This window comes from Astyanax mexicanus, chromosome 1 (genome assembly GCF_023375975.1).
Source record: "Astyanax mexicanus isolate ESR-SI-001 chromosome 1, AstMex3_surface, whole genome shotgun sequence".
Lineage (NCBI taxonomy): Eukaryota > Metazoa > Chordata > Actinopteri > Characiformes > Acestrorhamphidae > Astyanax > Astyanax mexicanus.
The window spans coordinates 51164529-51186411 of record NC_064408.1 but is presented as its reverse complement, the minus strand read 5'-3'; the positions used below and the strand labels follow the sequence as shown (position 1 = coordinate 51186411).

Below are 21883 nucleotides of genomic sequence, written 5' to 3'. Positions count from 1 at the left end.
CCCCAGGGCATTCTGGGACTGCCAGACAAGGGGCTAGTCAGTGAGTAAAGCAACACAGACGGAGCAGAAAGGCAAGCCAACGCGGGTCAGTCAGTCAGTCAGTCAGACAAGCAGACAAGTCAGCACTGGCAGTGGGGCTTTCACGCTGGCATCAAGTGTGTGTTTGTGTGTTGGGGAGATTTGTCCCACTGCCTTTTGGATGAGGGTAGGGAGTTGATTTGCTTGTGTGTCTGTGTGTGCCTGTTTGTCTCTCTCATTGCCTCGACACTACTGTTGGAGCTTACAAATTCATCCAGAAGCAGACCCCGCCCCCAAAACAAAGCAAACATGAACAGCTTAAATAATCTGCCTTCAAGTTCCAAAAGAAATTGTGCACAACCATGTGCTGTGACAGTGCCCGAGGCCAGTGCAAATGCATAATTTTTGGGATACGCATATACCTTGCGCATATGTGAAGTATAAACCTAGCTGGAGATACCAAAGTTTCATTTTTATCTTACTATAAGGCGCACTGAAAATCCTTTAATTTTCCCAAAAATCGTCAGTGCTCCTGTCTTATGTATGAATTTTATCAGTCAGGTTATAAGAAGCAGTAAAGCCACTCCGCTGAAATACAGCGATATATAGAAGCTTCAGTTTAGTTCTCTAGCACCAGGGCTGGAGTAGCATTAGCATTAGCCAATAAGCGCTATTTCCACGTTTAGAGGGAAGGTCAGACTGTAGCCTGCTCCTAACCCCGGCTAGCACTGCTGGCGCGGTTAACCACTAATGCTAATGCTTTAGCCTAGTGCTGAAGAAATTTGTGACTCTAAGCTTATTGTAAATAAACGAAAGTGCTTTACTCACCCAGTGCTTTACCTAAACACTTTTCAGGAACAAAATCTGTGTAGATGAACACCCAGCATTTGTTTAACTTTAAAAGAAAGTCTTTTATCACAGTTAGACCATATTCCAGATAACTGTAACTGAAAAAAAACACATTTAAACACTGGCTAGTGTACAACTTTACTATGTCGTTATTTCTTGAGTATATTATAAAACAATGAGATAACAAGAAGCTCTAAATATGTATGTATTTATTAGCTAACTATTTAAGTCAGCTACCTAATTCAGTTGGCTAACTAGCTAATTTACCAGCTTATCTTCTGTGGAAGGTGGTGGATATTAATTAAATTGAATTTGAAAATTGAAAATTTACTGTGGCACCCTATAACCGAGTATATTATATTACTCATTTTGTATGTTTCTCATCACTATAGGTGTAACCTGTATCAATGATCTGCGTCAGACGTTCTAATACAAAATAAACAAACATGGCCGTCCCCTTTTCATCATGCAGAATAAGGTGGGATGGGTTGCAGTTAAAGGTCCTTTTGTTAAGGTTTGGGGTTTAAAGGTTTAGCAGTATCTCTTTTAGTGCAACATTATTGACTTCTGTGCTATTGACAGCAAAAAACAGGCCTTTTTTCGTAGAATAGTTGCTTGATTGTTTTGAAGATTAGCTTTTTTTCAATTGCTTTTAAGCATTGGAAAAAAATATTTGTTTTAATCAACTAATCATTTGGTAATGATTTAACACCAATATATATGTTCAAATTTCTTCAACTTACAGCAATGCTGCCAGTCCCATGGGTGTCTGTTGCTGTACAAAAGAGTCTGTGAAAGAGTAGCAGTACAGAGTGCAAGATGCACATAGAATTGCATCACTCATGGTGGTTTGGTTCATTAACTGTATCAATGTAAACTTGTGGATACCATGATATATTTTGAACATATTGTTTTGCTGAATCTTTTCAGTGCCATCCAGTGCAATACACAGTCTATTTTAAACACATTAATACTCTCTCTTTCTCCTCCGTCAGCTCCTAGTCTGTCCTGTACATTTGAAAAATGGATGTGCTTTTGAGTGCTGATGATGCATTATCCATGAGTCTTGCTGTTTCAGAGAAAGTGGCCTAAACAAACTCTAACACTATGTCTCTTTCCCTTTCTCTCTCTCTTTCCCCTTCTCTCTCTCTCTCTCTCTCTCTCTCTCTGTCTATTGCAGGGGGTGCCTCAGCTCCCTTGTGCCAAGGCCTTATACAACTATGACGGCAAAGAACCAGGTGACCTCAAGTTCACTAAGGGTGACATCATTATTCTGCGCCGGCAGGTGGATGAAAACTGGTACCATGGAGAAATGGGCGGGGTCCACGGATTCTTCCCAACCAGCTTTGTGCAGGTGATCAAACCTCTGCCCCAGCCTCCCCCACAGTGCAAAGCTCTGTACGACTTTGAACTGAAAGACAAGGAGGCAGACAAGGACTGCCTGCCCTTCTCAAAGGTGAGTCTGTTCTAGCAGAACACACACAAACACACCCGTACCAGTCCTGCACCCGTACACACAAATACAAGTGTGCAGGCTGTTAAAAAAGTGACTGATTCACTTATTGATGACAACTTTATAAACATCAACATTTTTAGGCGTGCGTGCGTGTGTGTGTATATTAAAATTTTCGGAATGTGTGTGAACAAGACTTACTATTTAGTTGCAAATCCTTTGCTTGCAATAACTGCATCAAGCCGGTGACCCACTGACAAGAGGCAACATTTTTCTCCTGTGATGCTTTTTCAGGCAGTGTTTTTTGTTTATTATCTTGCTGTTAGAACATTAATAGAGGTGTTATATAGCTTCAGTAGATTGTGATACCTTCACACATGCCATCTGAATGTTGTTGCCTTCAACGTTTTTTTTTATTTTTAGGCTCATTGTTTACAGCACTTACAGTGTTTCTGTCATCAACTGCTGTGGTTTTCCTTGGTCTACCTATTCTATATCTGTTACTTAGTAGGCCAGTGATATAAATACCTGGAAATAAAAGCTGAAATTTTGATCTTTTGTCTACTATTCATTGTTCATTTTTCAAACCCAAATGTTTTAAGTCTACAGAAATTTAGGGATTGGCCTCACTGTTTAAATACTGTTGGAGGGGACTGTAAATATAAAACTTTACATGTATAACTTAAATATTGAAAATGAGAAGGGATCAGCTGTTAAGTACAAAATAGAACTAGAGATTGAGGAAAAGAATCACAGGCGGAAAGGCATTAAGAAAGAGCAGTAAAGGCCCTTAAACATAGAAATTAATGAATTGGAACTAAACAGCTGTGTAGCCTTAATAAAACCACTTATAAGTGAGGCTAACTGTCAAAAAACTGCTTCAATTTGCTAGGAAGCATAAAGATTGGACTCTGGAGCAATGGAAAAGTCCAGATTTACCCTGTTTCCGAGTGATGGAGCATCAAGGGTAAGAAGAGAGGCTGGAATGATGAATCCATACTTAGTGCCTACTATACTGTACAAGCCTGTGAAGCAGTGCTATTATCTGGGATTGCTGCAGTTGGTCAGGTCTAGGATCAGCCACTTTGTGCCCAAAGAATGAGGTCAGCTGACTACCTAAATATAATGACAACAATTAATCTGTTTTTTTTTCTTAACCGATGGCATGGACATGTTCCAGAATGCCAATGCTAGGATTCAGGGGGCTTAGATTGTGAAAGAGTGATTCAGGGAGCATGAGGATCATTTTCACACATGGATTGTTCACCACAGAGTCCAGACCCCATTGAGAATCTTTGGGACGTGCTGTAGAAGTCTCCCATAATCAATACAGGATCTTGGGGGAAATTAATGCAGCTCTAGACATGAATAAATGTTGTGATATTGCAGGAGCTTGTGGAAATCATGCTTTGACCCTTTCTTGCAAGTGGATTTCACTCAGAGTGAGAACAGTCCTGTCTTCTTTGTCCTTGAGCACACAGATCTTTTTGTGTGTGTAAATTTTTATACTGCCTTCTGCTTTTTCAGCCACTAATGCTTACATATGCTTTTGAAGCACACAGGAACTGAACACAAAGAGAAAGTAGTCATATCACTGCTGCACTGGGAAGGATACTATAAATAAAAGAAATGTGTGTGGTACCCAGAGCATCTTTATCTCCTTTTTAATGAGAGTCTAGCATAATATTTCTTAGGAGCACATATTGCATTATGTTACAGATGAGGAGAACTGAGAATAAGTCAAGCTGTTTCACTGAAAATTAATACGTTTTTGTTTAGTAACAAGTCATGTCTCTTGCTGTCTTTTTTTTCCCCCCATTGTACAGGATGACATTTTGACAGTGATTCGGCGGGTTGACCAGAACTGGGCTGAAGGAATGCTGGGAGATAAGATTGGCATCTTTCCTATATCATATGTAGAGGTGAGATGTTTTAATACATTGTTTTAAAGTGTATAAAATAATTCTGCTGGAGTTTTGGGGTTCATAATGTGTGACTCGCTTTAATTTACTCTTTGAAAAGCAAGAAAGCCCCCAGATATTCAGAAACATATCTCCATCATCAGCTTTAGTCAGCAGTCCCAGCAAACACATCCAAATTAGTCAGCTTCAATTTTTGCTTTTGAATCAGAGAACGCTCTAAAAATGTCTCCGTTCAAAGAGATGTGCGTCAGCCTTTTACAGCATCGCTGTCACTTTGTTAGTAAGCGAAGCTCTGTCCCAGGCTTGGAATTAAAGGGAACAGCTGGGCAGGCTTTCTTCTGCACTGAGGCAGCCTCATAGCTTTTTCATATTCATACACTGTTCATATACAGGCCATATCCATTTAAATATTCAGTAAAACAGTCCTTGAACACGGATTACATTTGTTCCCACAAACATGTTGGGTCAATAGTAGAGTGGTGGTGTCACAAACAGGTGGGGTGGGGCAAAGAGTAATGGGCCATAGAAGGCATAGATGCAGGTGCAGATAAATGTACAGATTTAGACAAATGTAAATATTTGGGATAATTGCTAAATGGTTAATTATTAGTAGATTAAAAACAGAAGCCTTCTTATATACTGTGTCATCTGTGTCCCCAAATAATTGTGCACACACAATAACCTTAAAATACATTTTATTATTAAGCATATTGTATTGTACATTGACCTTAAATGCAAAAGTCAGATATGTAATTAAAAATATTAATAAAAATAATTATTATTTATTATTATCACTGAGAAAATAGCATTTGTTACCTGTCCCCCACTCTAACTATAAACTTCACCATGAAATATAATTAATAATTCTTCAGAGATGTAATTTTTTTGCATTGTTGTGTGACTCCAAATCCTATCTATACTTTCAAAAAAAAAAATTTTTTTCAAAATAAATCCATAATGTTTAAGTTAAAATACACATTTTAAGTGTGTCTTACTTTTAAACATGCTTTTTAAATGTCACGAGTTTTGTAGCCATCTTCGGCTTAGAAACCTTGTAAAATATGAAGTAAAGCTGCCTGGGTTTGACCAGTACATGTTTTGAATAGTTAAGTACACGTGGTATTAGATTCAGAGAGTCCGAAAACGATTAAAATGAAGTTTAATTTGAAAGAGTTACAACAAGCAAGTGGCACCCATTAGGTGGAATAAGTTTTGCTCATGTCTTTGGGACCCCCCCCCCCCTTAGTGATCATCCTTTCCTGACTGCACCTGTTTGCATTCAACACTAACTTTCCTGATAAAAACATTGTCTTCATACGCATGTCTTTTTGTCTCTGTTTTGTTTTGTCTTTTTGTCTCTGTTTTTCTTTCTCAGTTTCTCTCAAGAACAAATGCAAGGATTACACACACACGCACACACTCTGAACCCCATCATTATTCTCTTTTCCTGACACGCTCTTCACGACTCCTTTCTCATCGCAGCATCTCTAACCTGGCCTGAAAATAACCATCAAAACACTCCAAAATAGCTGCTGTCGCACTTGTGCACCCTAGAGCAGAGCTTCAATAGCATTCTTCTCTCACACATGCACATGTACACACACATGCACGCAGAAAGAGAGCGAGGCGGTGGCTTGAGGGCTCACAAAGCTATTGCTATTTTCACGATGGCAGGTGTTTTCCATAAACGAGGGCTTTTGAGCTCATAGTTTTGGACTCTGGTGACATCAGAAGACATGCACTCAGCCGTTTGAAAGAGAGAGCGTGAAGAGGAGAAAAATAGCTCTTTATTTTTGGTGAGCCTCTGTTTGTGGTGATCACGCGCTGTCCCCACTGGCCTCCATGTGCGTACTGCTGCACGATGATGCTTCCCCATAGCGTGTATTGTATTGACAGGCTGTGTATGAGCACTGCAATTCTGCACTTATTAGCATTTACTCAATTAAACTAGAACAAAAATATCTCAGTAAACACACGTTCACACAGCCTTATGTAAACGTTTAATTGTATTAAACTCAGCCTCTGCTGTGTTTTATTAATCAAACATAAAATACAGAGTATGAAAGTGCCCATAGTAGACCCTAATGCTCATTTAAAAAATAATTTTCATAGCATAATATCAAGGGAACTGAGGTGCAATTTTAAAAGCTAAAGTTTGTAAGTCTTCAGACAGTCCATAGTGGATTTAAGGTGCTTTTGGTGAATCAGTGTTCTGTTGTAGGAGTCATTTTCTTTCAGCCATTCTCAGCTTAACAGACACATTTTCATCCAAGATTTGTTTGATTTTGTGTCATTTCTCTATGCAACATTCTTTTCTCCATACATACATGTACAGTACTGCCAATGTCACTGGCGACATAAAAGCATGATTGATCCACCCCCATGCTTTAAAGCTGGCAATGCATTCAGTTATCCCTGATTGTGGTCAACGAGTTCTATTTTGCGTTTGTGAGAGCACTCTCACCTGACAATGTGATGTTTTGTGACCTATTTCAAACTTTTGAGTTAACACAAGGTTTTGTGCTTAGCTTTTAATTAAATCTGACCAAATAAAAACAATGCTGGAGCAAAAGCAAATACTAAAACGTTCTTTACTTTTCTGTGCTGTACAGCTTGGACAGCAAGGTTGCTTGGCAAGGTAAAATGTGGGATTGAGTATTTGTAACTGTTTCACATCATCCAGTGGAAAAACACCATTAAACTCCCAGCATGTCCGAACCTAAACAAAGTGGTCAAAAAAGTACGCCACTTAATGGCCTTTTTAATGTTGCTTGATGGTACAATATACTAATAAAGGCTTTTTGTTACACAATTATTGATAGATTATATGATACTATACTATATTATACTTTGTACAGCAGTTAGTTTTGACCCTGCAGTGTGATTGGCTGAGAGGCGATCTATGAGTGCCTTTATCAGCTGGTAATGCACTGTAACTGAAGCTCTCCATGTATTACTCCGCCACAAACAGAGCAGCAATGGAACTATTTTAATTTGAGGAGTTTTTATAACCAATCAGATTGTATTTTCTCATCCTCTGTGCATCGTGCCTATGATCACAGAACAGCAGTGCTAATATTACCCGTTCTAGCACTCCCTCTCATGTATTATTGCTTAAATAACACCTCCATTTCATTTTCAGTATACAAACATTAGGGTACCTTTTGACAGGGAAACGAAAGCAAGAAATCGAGTCTTAAGACGTTAATTTTACACAATGATCTGCTGTCAATAAGATAAACAGAAGGATTCAGTTAAAAGCAAGGACTAGAAAATTCATGTAATCGGGAGTTAAAACTTTGTTAGCAAATACATTACCATTACCATTATCTCACTGTAGAGATAGTATCAGTGGTTCGTGCACAACCTGGGGTAACTCCTGCATGCTATATTTTTATATGTATATGTTTGTCCCAATTTAACTCCAGATTGTTTGTATCTACTCCAGATTCACCTGGCTGTGACTCCACATTAAAATGATTTTTCTTGTGTGTACTTTTTTTGAGTGTGGGTGTTGAGCTGTTTGCCTAAGGCTGTGGAGTGAGGGGTAGTAAGAAGGTTCCATCATTAGTTAAAGCTTTTATACTTCTCTTCCTTTGATTTCTGTTTCCCAGAAAAGTGCCTGTCACCTGCAGTTTCATCTCGCTTTCCAGTTCACGTCCTGTAAACCAGCCCGTAGCTTTCTCTTGCTCCTGTTCTCTTTCCTTCTCTCTCCCTCAGCTTCTCCTCCTCTCTCTCACTCTCTCTGGGTTTCATCACCCTCTTGTTGTATACCGGCAGCCTCTCAGCCTTTCTGCCTTTTACTCACACATTCTCTCTCCCTCTCAGTTCTAAGCTCTTTGTCTATTCCTGTTCTCTCTATTGTTCAGTGGTGTTGCGTATGAGTGACAGTAATGTGGGGCTGGTTCTCTCTTGCTTTCTTTCCTCCCACTCCCCTGTTTCCTTTCCTGCTTCAGATCCTGTCCTCCTTTTATCTGCCCTTCTCTTCATCTATTGCATTTTGAAGATAGTTTTTTAACAGTTGTTTATAAATCACTTTCTTCTTACAGCTCTTCCTCCGTTTCAGCAAGGTCTGGATGTATACTGTTGTTTTAAATGTAATCATGCAATAAACTTATTGTCAGAAATAGTTGCAAAAAATAGTTGCAGTCAGTAGTCAAGGTAGTGTCTGATTGCAGTGCTTCTTGATGGGTGCATAAAGGTTACCAGGAACAAAATATGGTTTAAAAATGTGGTTTGTGTTTATTGAGCTACAGAACACATACAGAATTAGTGTGTAACACTAATGTAGTGCAACATCCCAGACATCTCTACATGAAGATTCAAGTTTTTACATGTTTGATTCTTTATACATTGAATATGAAACAAAATAATTGTTTTAAATGTATGTGTGTTAAAAAGTAATGGTGTTGTGTGGGGACAAATCAACTCTTACTTTTATTAATTTAATCAAATTTAGGTGATTAGTTAGATATTTTTTTAATTCTACACACCAAAGCCTAATCACAGTGACGCTAGCAGACTTTTCCACAGTGATAAGAAACTGATTTCCATTTTAAAGAAGCATTTGATTGCAGATGTTGCTGCTAAAGATGGCACAATTGTTTAGTTGCAGAGAAATTGCATTTTCAAATTGGCTATGTAGGTGATGGATTTTTTTTCTTTTAATAAATGTAGATATATAAGAAATTTAATGTTTCCTTCGCTCCTGTCTTATTATGTTTACATGTATAAGAATCTGAAACAATTTGCTGTGACAAATGCAAAAATAAAATAAAAAAGCAGCAGAGGCACATACTTTTTCATTTTACGGTTTACTATAAATGATTTACATTTATGTTTAATTTATTTTATGATTTGAGTTTCTGTTTCTTTTGTGAAAGAAACAGTGAAAACGTATTGATCAAACTCCAATTTTTTACCCATAAATGTCCTGTAGTGTTGTACCTCGCTCACAAGATAACACCACATAACTTATACAGGTGTTAACAATCCCAAGCTGTCCTTTGAGGTAACACTTCGTCATCTGTTAACATTGTGCTAAACCATGACTTTTGGTGTGTCAGTTTACATGTAATGATTATACTTGTAACATTTAACAGCAAAATCACAATAACGAAATACTAATCTCACTCTTAATTCTTTATTCTTTTCTCTCTCAGTTTAACACAGCAGCGCGGCTGCTTATTGAGCTGGACAAGGTGCCAGACAGTGGCAGCGATTCCGGTGAAGGAGCTTCTTCGTCTGCGTCGGGACCACAGGCTAATGGTGTGCAGAAGACTGCAGGAGAGAAGAAGAACAGCAAAAAGCGCCACTCGTTTACGTCTCTGACCATGTCCCATAAGCCATGCCTGGCTCCGCCGCCACAGAGGCACTCCATGGAGATTAGTGGCCCTGTGCTCATCAGCTCCTCCAATCCTACAGCAGCAGCTCGCATCGGGGAGCTCAGTGGAGGATTGTCCTCCAGTGCCCCGTCCCAAGTAAGAAATGGAGGAACAAAATTCCTTTTTATTACCATATGCATTTGTTTAGTTTTGTCCTCTGTGGTCAATGAGTGTGTTCATTTATTAACAGAATACTTCAGTTTCTTAGGTCGGGGTCAGTTCTAGAAAACTGATTATATCCGATAAAGAGAGCTGGATTTTAGCTAAGGAATGTTTTTTTTTTCTTCTTCAGGGAATGTAAACTTTTATCTGAAGTATGGTCTGATTTTTATCAGTCTGCACATGCATAAAAAACGCAGAACCTGAAATAAGCAAGCAGCCTTTAAAACAGCACCCATGAGATGTTGTCTAAACACTTTCAGAGCAGCACTGATCAGCAAAACTGATGTATGTTTATACTGCAACTCAATGTGTTTTCCTACTTGGTCTTATTCTGTGAGATTACTGGCTAAATGCAAAGCAAATATCAGATCTGATTTATCTGATTACACAAGTTTACACTGGGATTATAAACGTCTTGAGCAGTGTGGTCATGTGTAATGCAATAATATGTAGATTTTTGTATACCAAATTTTTCGCACTATAAGGTGCATCTATAAATGAACGTCTATTTTCTGGACTATTTTCATACATAAGGCACACTGGATTATAAGGTGCATTTTAAGACATGCTATAAGGAACTTTTAATTCAGCAGGTCTCGCCGCTGGGTGGTGGTGGAGGGGTAGCTAACTAAGATAAGCTCCTGTATAACGCTATACTTCAGTGGAGAGGCTTAACTACTCCTTACGACCTGACTTGTAAAATTCATACATAAGACGCACTGGGTTTAAAGGCACACTGACGATTTTTGGTAAAATTAAACGGTTTTAAGTGCATCTTATAGTGCAAAAAAAAATACGATATGTATGTGTAGGAGTTCTTGGTTAAATGTTTTGATAGAATTTGAAGGAATGTTGGAGTGAAAAGCTCTGCAGGTTTTTACGCTGGACAAGGCAAGCAAGGAAGGATTAGAGTGACTGTAGTCGATAAGTATTGAGTGATGGATAGAGAATGAAAAGAAGGAAGTGCATACACTGAGTCAAAGGTCCTGCTTTCCCTCAATCTCTGGTGAGCTTAACTACGCTCAAATCTGTTGTGGGCCTGTTTTCTGTTTGCCTGCAATTAACACCCACCCCCCTCCCTTCAACACATGTCTCTCACTCCCTCATTCCACACAGTCCAGAAGACTGTCTGTGTGCGAGAGAAGTCAGGGATGCGTAACAGCATCCTCTCAGCTCTCTTCCCAGAGGTTACCACACCAACCATGGAATGACAGCCATTCACAGCTGTTTCACAGTCTGCCTGCTGATGTGGACAGCGGGAAGCACGCTTGACGTGTCAGTGGAAACACATTGTGTGACATCCTATAATCTTTCTATAGGAAGCTTCTGGAAGGGGGACTTTAGACTTTTAACTTTTAACAGATAAGACGAGATAGTAGAAAAACTGAAACATGTCACCTCTACTAAAAAAAATATGGGTTTTTGACTGATCTGGAAACTTTTGCCAGTTCTGTTGAAGTAGCAGTAAGGTTGGTAAAAGGTTGATGAAATAGCCAGTGCATCAAATTTGACGTTTTGCAATGTGTGTGTAGTTGAGAAACTCTCCTTCTGCCTATTTCCATGTCTGACTAGGTGTTACTTGTCTTCATCATCTGCTTCTCATCTAATTTATTTTTACTGGATGGTACTTTGTATGGGACTGGGAAACTGGGAAGGTTGAGCTGCGTGTAGCTGACCCATGTCTGAATAGTACAGAATAGTTTTCATATTCATCTGTAAAATGTTTAATCTGCATATAAACCAAAACTGAACCTTGAGAGAACATGCACCAGTCATTACTGCAGGTTTAGTATAAAGTTAGTTTACCATATTTTTTTGCGCTATAGGGCACATTGTATTATGAGGCACACGATCAATGGACGTCTATTTTTGTAAATAAGGCGCACTGGATTATAAGGCAATTTTTTTAAGAGACACTGTAAGGAACTTCTAATTCAGCAGGTCTCACCGCTGGGTAGTGGTGAGGAGAGTAGCTAACTAAGTTAAATAAAGCTAAGCTAAGCTAAGTAACCAAAACTGTAATTAAAAAAATACTTTCTTTTAAAGTCAAACGAGCGCTGAATGTTAATCTACATGGGTTTCTCTTCTGAAAACTGTTTATTTGGGTAAGTAAAGCACTTCTGTTCAATTACAGTAAGCTTAGATTCCCGAATTTCTCCAGCACTAAGGTCAGTCAGTGTCCTTGTAAGCCAAGGCGATTTTAGCTAGCAGTTCATTCCTCGTAGTTGTTGTTTTAACATGGTAAACACGCAGGCTACAGTCTGATATAAGTGCACCTTATACTGCGAAAAATATGGTATATGGATTTTTTTTATTTTTTATTTGGCAAAACTTTAAAAGAGAAGTGGATTCAATACCCAACATACCTGAGTTATTATAGTATGCCTAGTTCTGTCCAGAATCATTGGGACATCATCAATATTAATAGATAGAGCCCACAAAGAGAATGAAAAAATATGAATGTATATGTTATCTAGTACAATGTTATGTTAGCTATTTAGAATTGTATTAGTTCATAGTGTCCAACAACTTTTTTCCAAATGTTGTTGGAAACATTTGATTATCACTGATATTTGAAAAACGGGTATAAGCCAGCCCTAGTGATGCAAAGACCTACTCATCCTCACACTGCAACACACAGTTTTGTTGTAGGCAACCAGTTCTACATAAGAAGATGTCTTTTGTGAAGCAGCTTTATTGACATGAGAAGTGTTCTTGTTTATATGCAACATCTGTGTATATGGTTAAAGTCTTGGATATGTTGTTAATAGAAGGCACATCAGCTCCAGTTCCATTGTGTAAAGCTGGTCTGTTTGTGTTTTTTTTGGCTATAATTAGACTGTTTGTTTTTTGTTAGTTTCCCCAAATTCTGTTTTTGTTTGCTATTTGTCTTCTCACGATGCCGCAGTAAATATTCTGGCAGAGCATGAGTCTCTGAGCATGACTCGCTCGCCCGGGGCCCTTTGCTCTGATCTCTTTCTCTCTGTGTCTGTTTTTATCCCCCCCACCCCCTTTTTTTTATTATTCCTCTTTTTCTTTTTCCTCTGTCTCTATCTGTATGTCACATCGTGACGCCCCCCATCCCCCCCCATGCTTTTTCTTTTTTTGCTGACAGCCTCCTCATTCCCAAGAGCTCCACTGCAATTAATTCAATTTTAGCAATGCTTCTGTTTTATGTCGTCTGACAGACGGCTGTCGTCTGCCGGCTGGTGCCAGCCGCGAAGCCCCTGAAATCAAGCCTGAAGTGGATGCAGTGCAGCACGACTCGCGCACGCTTTGCACAATGATGCACCTCTCTTTTCGTTGCTGAATAAAGTAAATGTAAAATAGTAGCTGCTCTCAATCACGCAGTCCCTCCCCCTCTTCCATACATCATATAAAAGGGGTATAATCAAGTCATTTTTAACATTCCTGGCTGGTTGTTCAGTTCTAATTATGAACCACACACCCAAATGCTGCATAACAACAAAAGCCAAGCCTGTGCATGCCTGTTCTACACATAGTTCTGCAACATAGCTCTACACGTCCCCTGCGATATGTGTTTTAGGTTCAAGTTACAGAATTACATCATGTAGCTAAGCAAATGTGGCACAAAACAGCAAAACCTTCCCTCTGGTGCTGTCAGTGTGGAGCCTTTGCCCGTCCTTGGACTTTCCCTTCCCCTGTAGCACCAAGAGAAAAACTAGCGAGAGTGGTTTCATGGATGGAATGAAGGAGTGAGATAAAGGGATAGAAGTAGGAAGTTGAGGGAAAGCTGGAGGGAGAGATAAGGAAAAAGAACAGGCTGGTTCCAGCAGAAGCAAAGAAGTGTGCTGATGAAAAAAAAAAAAAGTAAGTTAGTGACTCAGAATAGTTTTACTGAGTAATTTTTGCTCTTGTCATATCATTTTACCACTTTTCGTTTGGTTTGTTGTCAGGCCAATAAATCCACTGGATTGAAATCAGTGTGCAAGGATGTCACGTGAATATACAGCTCTAGAAAAAATTAAGAGACCACTTCAGTTTCTTAATCAGTTTCTCTGATTTTGCTATTTGTTTTGCTGATTTTGTTTGAGTAAAATGCACATTGTTTTATTCTATAATCTACAGACAACATTTCTCCCCAATTCCAATTAAAAATGTTATCATTTAGAGCTGTTTATCACAACACCTCACTATAATAGAGTTGCAACTAATTACTATTTTAGTAGTTGACTAATCTGCCGATTATTTGTTTGATTAGTCAATTAGTTACAATTCTTTTTTTTCATGCCCTCCTTTTGTATTTCCCACAGGTGAGGACAGCTAAACATTTAGGCCCCAAGACCAATTTTCAGTATATTTGGATAGTTTGACGTACCTATATTAAACTAAACATTACACAGTATATTTTAGGAAAGAAGTTTAGAAGCTCTTTGCAATAATTTAACTCACAACAGGTAATATAGGAGTCAGTGTTTAAACTGTGCAGAATTAACAATGACAGACTGTAGAGTAATGTGGAGTCAGATGTGTTTGTTTGTGTTTAAATGGAAACAGTGCTGCTATTACACTGTATGTGCGTCTCTCCTGCTTTTTCATGCACTGCAAGTCCCAGCCACACGCAAACCTCATTGGACAACCAAACTCTTTCTCTCTCTCTTTATCACAAATTAACGATGCATCAACAATGTTTTATAGATTAGTCAATTACTCCGACTAATCCCTGCGGCCCTACATTATAATAAGTTGTTAAGTTGGAATCAACAAAAAACAGTTTTGGCAAAAAATGAAATGAAACATGCTATTGGAGAGTATTCCTTAAATACCACTACTAAATGTCTTTGCACATGAGACTAGTATCCTGTCCCATGACTTTTGCCATGGCCCATGAAAGCTAAAGAATGCTACATTGACTTGCCGGATGTACATGTGGGGCCCCCTGCATGGAATGTGGCTGTAATTTTAGCACAACTATTGCTAAACAGATGTTCCCGTCACAATCATTACCACTAACAGCTGTCATGGCAATAAGCTTATTAATATTAAATCAGTGTGAAACTGAACTGCATTAGTGTTGCTCTGATGACGTCTTTGTAAATTAGGTGCAGAGTAACACCAGTTTTAGTGCAAAAGCCAGTAAGTTGTTCTAAACATTTACACACACATCTTTGGTAAGCACTCATGCATTTATAAACACTCTCAAAAGCTTATATCTCTTCCCCCACTTGTTCCTGTTTCACACTGTTTTAAACATAGACACTTGTATAAGTATGTGTGTATGTATACACACACTGCTGTACACGCCTCTGGGTTAGTGTTTGCTGCAGCTTTAACACTGCGTGGTCCCGGTCATGCCCCATTCATTACACATAATGAGTTTAGCAGTTCTAGCACTGCATGCTATACGCTTAAGTGTTTTCAGCTCGCACTGTTTGAGGACCAGATGCAAATGTTTTAGGCTTCAAAATAAAACCATATTATAAACATTCCCATGATCTAAATGTCCTGTATACACAACAGTGTCCAAGGGGTCTTGTATTGGATGTGCATGGCCAAGATTAAGTGTGCAGTGGAGCAGCACAGGAAAGCTGGTGTCTTTGGGGATTTTTTTTCTTCTTGGTTTACTTTAAAATAGGGTGGACAATAAGGAAGATTCAGTTGTTCGTAGCATGCTTAAATGTACTGGACAAGTTATAGTCTTTAAAATACATGCAGCACACAACAAAAACCTTCTTAGCCTATTTTTTACACAGTTGTTGTAATTGTACACATTTTTCCCATCTTATAACCAGTAATCTGCAAGTTTAATCATCCAGTCAACGTTTTGTGATTGTGTGAAGCTTGATAACTGTGGAATAATTTTAGGCTGGGGAAGGAATGATTCAAAAAGATAAAGACATACATGATTGATCGGGCCTTTGGGCAGCCGTACAATCTCCGGAATCACTCTGAAATTACTTCCTCTGCACAGCACAGGAGAGAGCAGGAAATTGAATAAAACTGAAGGGGAATGGTGGATGTTCTCCTTTCTGCAAAATTAACTCCACTCTTGTCCCCAGTGGTGGTTATTTTTGGGCTCTCAATGCCCTTGTGTGAATTCACATTTAAACTTACTGTACATTCCAAGAATAGCCTCTGCATCTTGCATTGGAAAATCCTTTTTTGCTTTTGTTCTATTTCCTTTAGGAATCTTTGGATTTTATGCACAATCAATTCTTGCTTATTTGGTTTTGGTTTACTGCAGAATCTTCTTGTCTTGTGCTGAATGTGAGATTCTCAAGGTTTTATCACGCTATAAATAAGACCCATCATTAGCATCAGTAATTGCTGTTTCTGCTTTACTCCGTATGAGGTAGTGCAGCGCAGTACTAATGATAACGTCTCAAAGCATCTGTGCGCGGAAGTGCAGATTTCATTTCTGATGTGGCGTCTTCTTCAGGCAGCAGTAAAGTGGTTTGCCTCACACGAGCCCACCTTTACGTAGCTTGCCATAAGCAGACAGAAATTAGCTCCACTAGACCTCTTAAGCGACTCCCGTGGAGCAGGCGTTAAAACATCATGTGGCTTTATCACTGCAAAAAGTATGTTCTTATTGGCTGTGACATTTTCAGGTCACCTCTGTTGGTCATGTCAATTTGCTGAGGTGGATTGTTCTTATTCATGAAGAGTGAAAAAAAAAAAAGTGTGTGTGTGTGTGTACACGTCTTGCCAGACCGATATGCTGGAAAAGATGTGTGAAGACAGACCTGTCTCTTTAGATTGAGTTCTGTTTCTTTTAACAACAGTCATGGTTTGTTTTTGCTATATTTCATTTAGCTTTGTGCTTGTGTACATGACACTAGCATATTTTAACTTATCAACAGTAGCTCTTTTTCAAACCATTTTCAACTTTCCTTCCTTTAATTGTGTCTAAAAGGCTGATGTACAGTGAGGGAATTAATTATTTGATCCCTTGCTGATTTTGTAAGTTTGCCCATTGACAAAGGCATTAACAGTCTAAAATTTTAAGAGTAGGTTAATTTTAACAGTGAGAGATTATAGATTATTATATTTTATTATATTTTATTTCTTATAGAATTGATTTGCGTCTTGTAGAGAGAAATATGTATTTAATCCTCTACCAATCATTAAGAGTACCTTTTTAAATGGTTTGATGATGCTAAATGTAATTTACATCACTTTGCCATGAGCAGACTGGCCAGTGTTTAACCTCACTAACAAGATAATACCAGACAACTTATAGAGCTGTGGGCGTTCCCAGACATTTCTTGAGGTAACAGTTCATGATTAATGTACATAGTATTATCCTATTATTACAGACTATTTATGCATGTCTGTTGCCTCTTGTCTCAATGTTTGTGCCTTATTCACAAAACAGTGTTTTTCTTATACTTTGAATTAATTTAGGAAATAATGGGCGGGGCTAACCTGCTGTTGACTGAATAAGTATATGTATGCAAATAAGTTTATGTAAATGTATTTAAATTGGGTCTCATTGCATCATAAAGACATTTGAATTTAAAATGTAATTGTGGCAGTATAGTTTCCATATATGCACCAGGGAGTGATGTGTCATGTGTCTGATTGGTTAATTGTTATGTGTCTGTGTTTCCCATCTGTTCACAATAGGTTCACATTTGCACGTCAGGCCTCATTGTCACTCCTCCTCCGAGCAGCCCTGTAACTACGGCAACCGTCTTCACTTTCCCCCCAGAGACCAGCTACGCCTCAATCCCAGTGGTCAGTCTGACAGAAGCCTTTAACTTGATTTAACTGACCCATATTTCTCAGAGCAAGTCACTCATTTAGTCTGTAATATCCAAATGTGTAGCTCATAATTCATATTGCAAAGCTAAGCTTAGATCTTAAAAAGCAGCTAAAATGATTTTAAATCCTTGCTAAATATAGTTATATAATATAGTATAATTTTAGAAGTGTGTGTGTGTGTGTTTTAACACAAGACCTTGGGCTAAGTGGTTCAGAAGGGAGTGCTACATGATGTTTTTTTTTGCTCAGATGAATTCTCTTGCCTGTGGGCAAACTAATCATCTCGTCTCAAGCTCCAGCAGTGAACCGAAGCGCACACACACGCACATGCGCACACACACATTCCAGCTCAAATGGGAAGAGGGCAGTGTGCCATCTGATAGTAAGCTCCCCTTCCCCTCTCGGTGCTTAGTGGAAATGCTCTGGTGCCCTCAGGGCACACACTAATGTCTCCTAGTGATTAATGTGTCTCTAAGGGCATGCGAATTTTGTGTCTCGGTTTCTTTTTGTTGTTTTGAGTGCATTGTTTCAGCAATGGTTACTTTGAAAGAAACTGAAGTTTTGTGAGACATTTAGGCCTGTTACAATAATAATAATTTATCATCTATCAAACAATATATGAATATGTTCTCAGTCATTTTGCCCAATATTCAACTCAATATTGCCCATTGTGTTGAGAATGGTGAGAAGAACCAAATAATGTCATTTAACATTATTACACAACATTATTACATTGTTACACAATAACTTTTTTAGATTCCTGTTCCAATATCTGTATAATTTCAGTAAATAACGGTCTGTAGCACTATGGAGTGCTATGGAGTTACAAGGTTCCTAACTGCAGGTCTAACTGCAGGACTGGAGTGCTGGAGTTACAGAACTGTTTTTATTAGATGTAAAATATCTATCTTGGAAGATGGATATAATTAGTGTTTGTTACAATTTTTGTTTTGCTGTTTTCCTCTCAGGATGTGCTGCCTCCTCCTCCACCGCCTCCCCCACAGTCTTCTGCTGTCGGCGCTGCCTCTGGATTGGCCGCTGGACAGAGGCCTTCCCCCACAGCGAGTGACCAGAGTGGGCGCCAGAGGCCGACAGTGTGAGTGTTAAAACAATGCTGAGAGCAAAGAACTGTGCATGTGTGCGCATGTGAGGCTATTTTGACGGCCATGTGCATGTTTCTGTTGGGTGTGTGCGTGTGTGTGCGTTTGTGTTCACCTCTGTCTGACCTCCCAACTATTACTGAATGGCAGCTGAGCATGACTGAGCACAGGTTAGAGGTCAGGCCCTGAGGGAGATTGTTGCTGTGTCTGGAGTTTTGTACTGAGTCTGGCCCTGAGCCTAACTTTTGACCTTTCACTGCTTACGGATCACAACTCTCACTAGACCCAACACACCTGGTTATTATTAGACACACCTGAACTTTGCTCAGCATGTGATTGAGTGTGTGTTTAAATTAGGGCATGCATTTGTAAATTCTCAGTTTTGTATGCTTTTTAAGCAACTATATTTTGTGTATTTAAAATGATTTTCTAATGATTTGTTTGTATTAGTGTTTTAGAGATTTAATACTTTTTCACTTAAGGCTTTATGGGGTAGTTACATACTGGGATTAAACCTAGTCCTGGACTACACTGAATTCTGAGTAGAAATTTTCCATTAAAAGGACAACGTCTATTCTATAAGTAAACATAATCCCTGTCCAGTCCTAAAAAGAATAGAAACATTGTGATTTGTGAGTTTGTGTGTGTGTGTCTGTGTGTGTGTGTGTTTTTAAATAAACATCTTCCCTTATCCCCTCAGGTATGTGGCAATGTTCCCATACACTCCCCGTAAGGAGGATGAGCTAGAGCTAAGGAAAGGAGAGATGTTCCTGGTACTGGAACGCTGTCAGGATGGCTGGTTTAAGGGAACATCCATGCACACCGGCAAGATCGGAGTGTTTCCTGGCAACTACATGAGTCCTGTCAGCAGGTAAACAGCACCAGAAAACTATTTATACATGATTGTTGCTGTTGTCATATTAACTGATTCTGGTGGTCATTATAAAACTAAAAAATAGTTGATAGTGGGTGTCTGATGGATGGGACATTACATTTTCGAAGTTGTGTGGACATTTAACATTCCTTAATCCACAGTGTCATGTGTACCAGGAATACAGTGGTATGAAAAAGTTTTAGCGCCCTGATAATTTCCATGATTTTCCTTTATTAATCATTGGTTGATTGGATCAGTAATTCTAGTTAAATATATCATATAGCAGATGAACACAGTGATATTTGAAAAGTGAAATTAAGTTAGAGAAAGTGTGCAGTAATTCTTTGAACAAAATTAGGAAGGTGCAGAAAAAGTATTTTTTTGAGCACAAGCCACAAACTGAGTCGCTTGAGGTATGCTAAAGCAGAAGTGGAGGAGTCAGCTTCATTTTAGAATGAGGTTCTGTGGACTGATGAATCTAAAATTGAGTTATTTGGAGGGGCGGTATACATGGAGTAAAAAGAACACAGCATTCCAAGATTAACACTTTACTGCTCCCCACAGTAAAATGTGGTGGTGGTTCATCATGCTGTGAGGCTGTGTGTTCAGTGCAGGTACTGGGAATCTTGTTAAAGTTGAGGGTTGTATGGATTCCAGTCAATATCAGCAGATTCTTGAGAACAATGTTAAAGAATCAGTGAGAAAGTTGTAAGTTGTGCCAGGGCTGGAAACTTCAACAAGAAAATGACTCTAAACACTAAACACTGCTCTAAATCTACTAAAGCATTCATGCAAAGAAACAAGTACAACGTTCAGGAATAAACATCTCAGTCCCCAGACCTGAATATTATTAAAAATCTGTGGTGTGATTCAAAGCGGGCTGTTTAGCAATCTTCATTGCAAACAGACAAACAACTCTAGTAGAAATCACATTGACATTGAAATCAAAAGGCCCCAGTCACAGACCTTGCAGGTCAGTGCAGCAGTTTCTAGCTTGCATGGAACGAAATTAATTTGGCCATTCTGTCTTTCCAGTCCAAAGCAAGACTAGGGTGTCCCTATACCAAAGTACATGCCCTCGAATTTCCTTACAAAACGTAAATAATTCACAGTTGCATATGATGATGTAGGTTGTATTTGCTATGCAATGCTGTTTTATGTAGACACTGCATCAGCAATGAGGCTATTAATTTACTCCAAGGTCGCAAACATTCAGTAGTGTTGATCACAATTGAACCTTCTTTATTTAAATTTGTTTTCGACAAGCTGCCATTCACTCAGTGTTTAATGCGTTAATTGATATTTTCATCACTTTTAGGTCACCTGGTAAAGTGATGAAATGCCATGTCCTTCAACTATAGTGAATAAAGTATTGACGTGCATACTGTTCTGTGAAATCTTCTGCTCAGATCCCAGAAATATGTCTCTCTTAAAAACAGGGTTAGGGTGATTTCTGTCATGCCTGAAAATGTAATCTTTATCCAATTGAAACCGATTGTTTAATAAAACATTTTACAAAGCAGTGCTATGATTAGATGTTTGGGTGAGTGCATTCTCTGAGTTCTTTTCAGTTTTCTGATTTGCAAATTGATTTTTCTGTTTGCTAGGACGGCAGCAAGCAGCAGTCAGCCTAAAGTACCCCTAACACTGTGCTCTCAAGCCGGGCGCAGCGTCACCATCGTTAGCCCCTCCTCTGCCCAACTCGGACCTTCCCAGAGTGGCATAGACCCCAGCAAGTCCATTCCAATTTGTACAGGTCCTGCTCCTTCTAGCCCTCTACCGGCAGCCATAGTGACTGCGGCTCACATGCCTCCTGGTCAGCATCCTAAAGTGCTGATGCATGTGACTTCACAGATGACTGTCAATCAAGCTCGGAATGCTGTAAGGACAGGTAAGCTACTGTCTGCTGTTTTATGCACATTTCAGTTAAATGATGATTGTCTTATCTATGGATTTGTTAATAAATGCTTATTTCCAAGTTCACTAAATAATTTCTATATAATTTTCTCTTAAGGAGTCTGTCACAACCAAGATCGCCCTACTGCTGCTGTAACACCCATCCAGTCCCAGAATCCCTTGCCTTTCCTGCCTCACTTGGCAGTGTGTCCACAGCTTTCACCCAGCCCCGGATCAGTCCCCACCTCCAACCCTGCCTCACGAATGGGTGTGGCTATGGGCTGTGCTGCCGCCTCCCTCACCCCACCCAACGTCAGTGCTGCTTCACTGGAGGTTGATACCTTGAGACCCGCTGCCATGGTAGCACTCCCAGTTGCCCCTGGTAATGCCAAACCCATGGGTGCCACAGCAGCAAATCAGACGGCTGCCTGTAGACTGGACAAGGACTGCAAGGTGAGCGAGGCAATGCAATTACATGCAAAAGTGGAAACCACACA

At 39.2% G+C, this 21883-nt stretch overlaps 1 protein-coding gene across 2 annotated transcripts in view; it reads left to right on the top strand.

Annotated features, from left to right (window-relative positions):
• The window catches only part of sh3rf1 (SH3 domain containing ring finger 1), a 62324-nt gene that overhangs the window by 33879 nt on the left and 6562 nt on the right, over positions 1-21883 (top strand). The window contains exons 3-10 of one of the 2 annotated variants that reach the window (XM_007255228.4): positions 2048-2323; positions 4147-4242; positions 9405-9722; positions 17379-17489; positions 18485-18612; positions 19317-19487; positions 21098-21381; positions 21505-21839. In XM_007255228.4, the coding sequence (XP_007255290.2) occupies positions 2048-2323; positions 4147-4242; positions 9405-9722; positions 17379-17489; positions 18485-18612; positions 19317-19487; positions 21098-21381; positions 21505-21839 (1719 nt within the window). The remainder of the gene's footprint in view (positions 1-2047; positions 2324-4146; positions 4243-9404; positions 9723-17378; positions 17490-18484; positions 18613-19316; positions 19488-21097; positions 21382-21504; positions 21840-21883) is intronic. The other variant, XM_007255229.4, reaches the window with a different exon arrangement.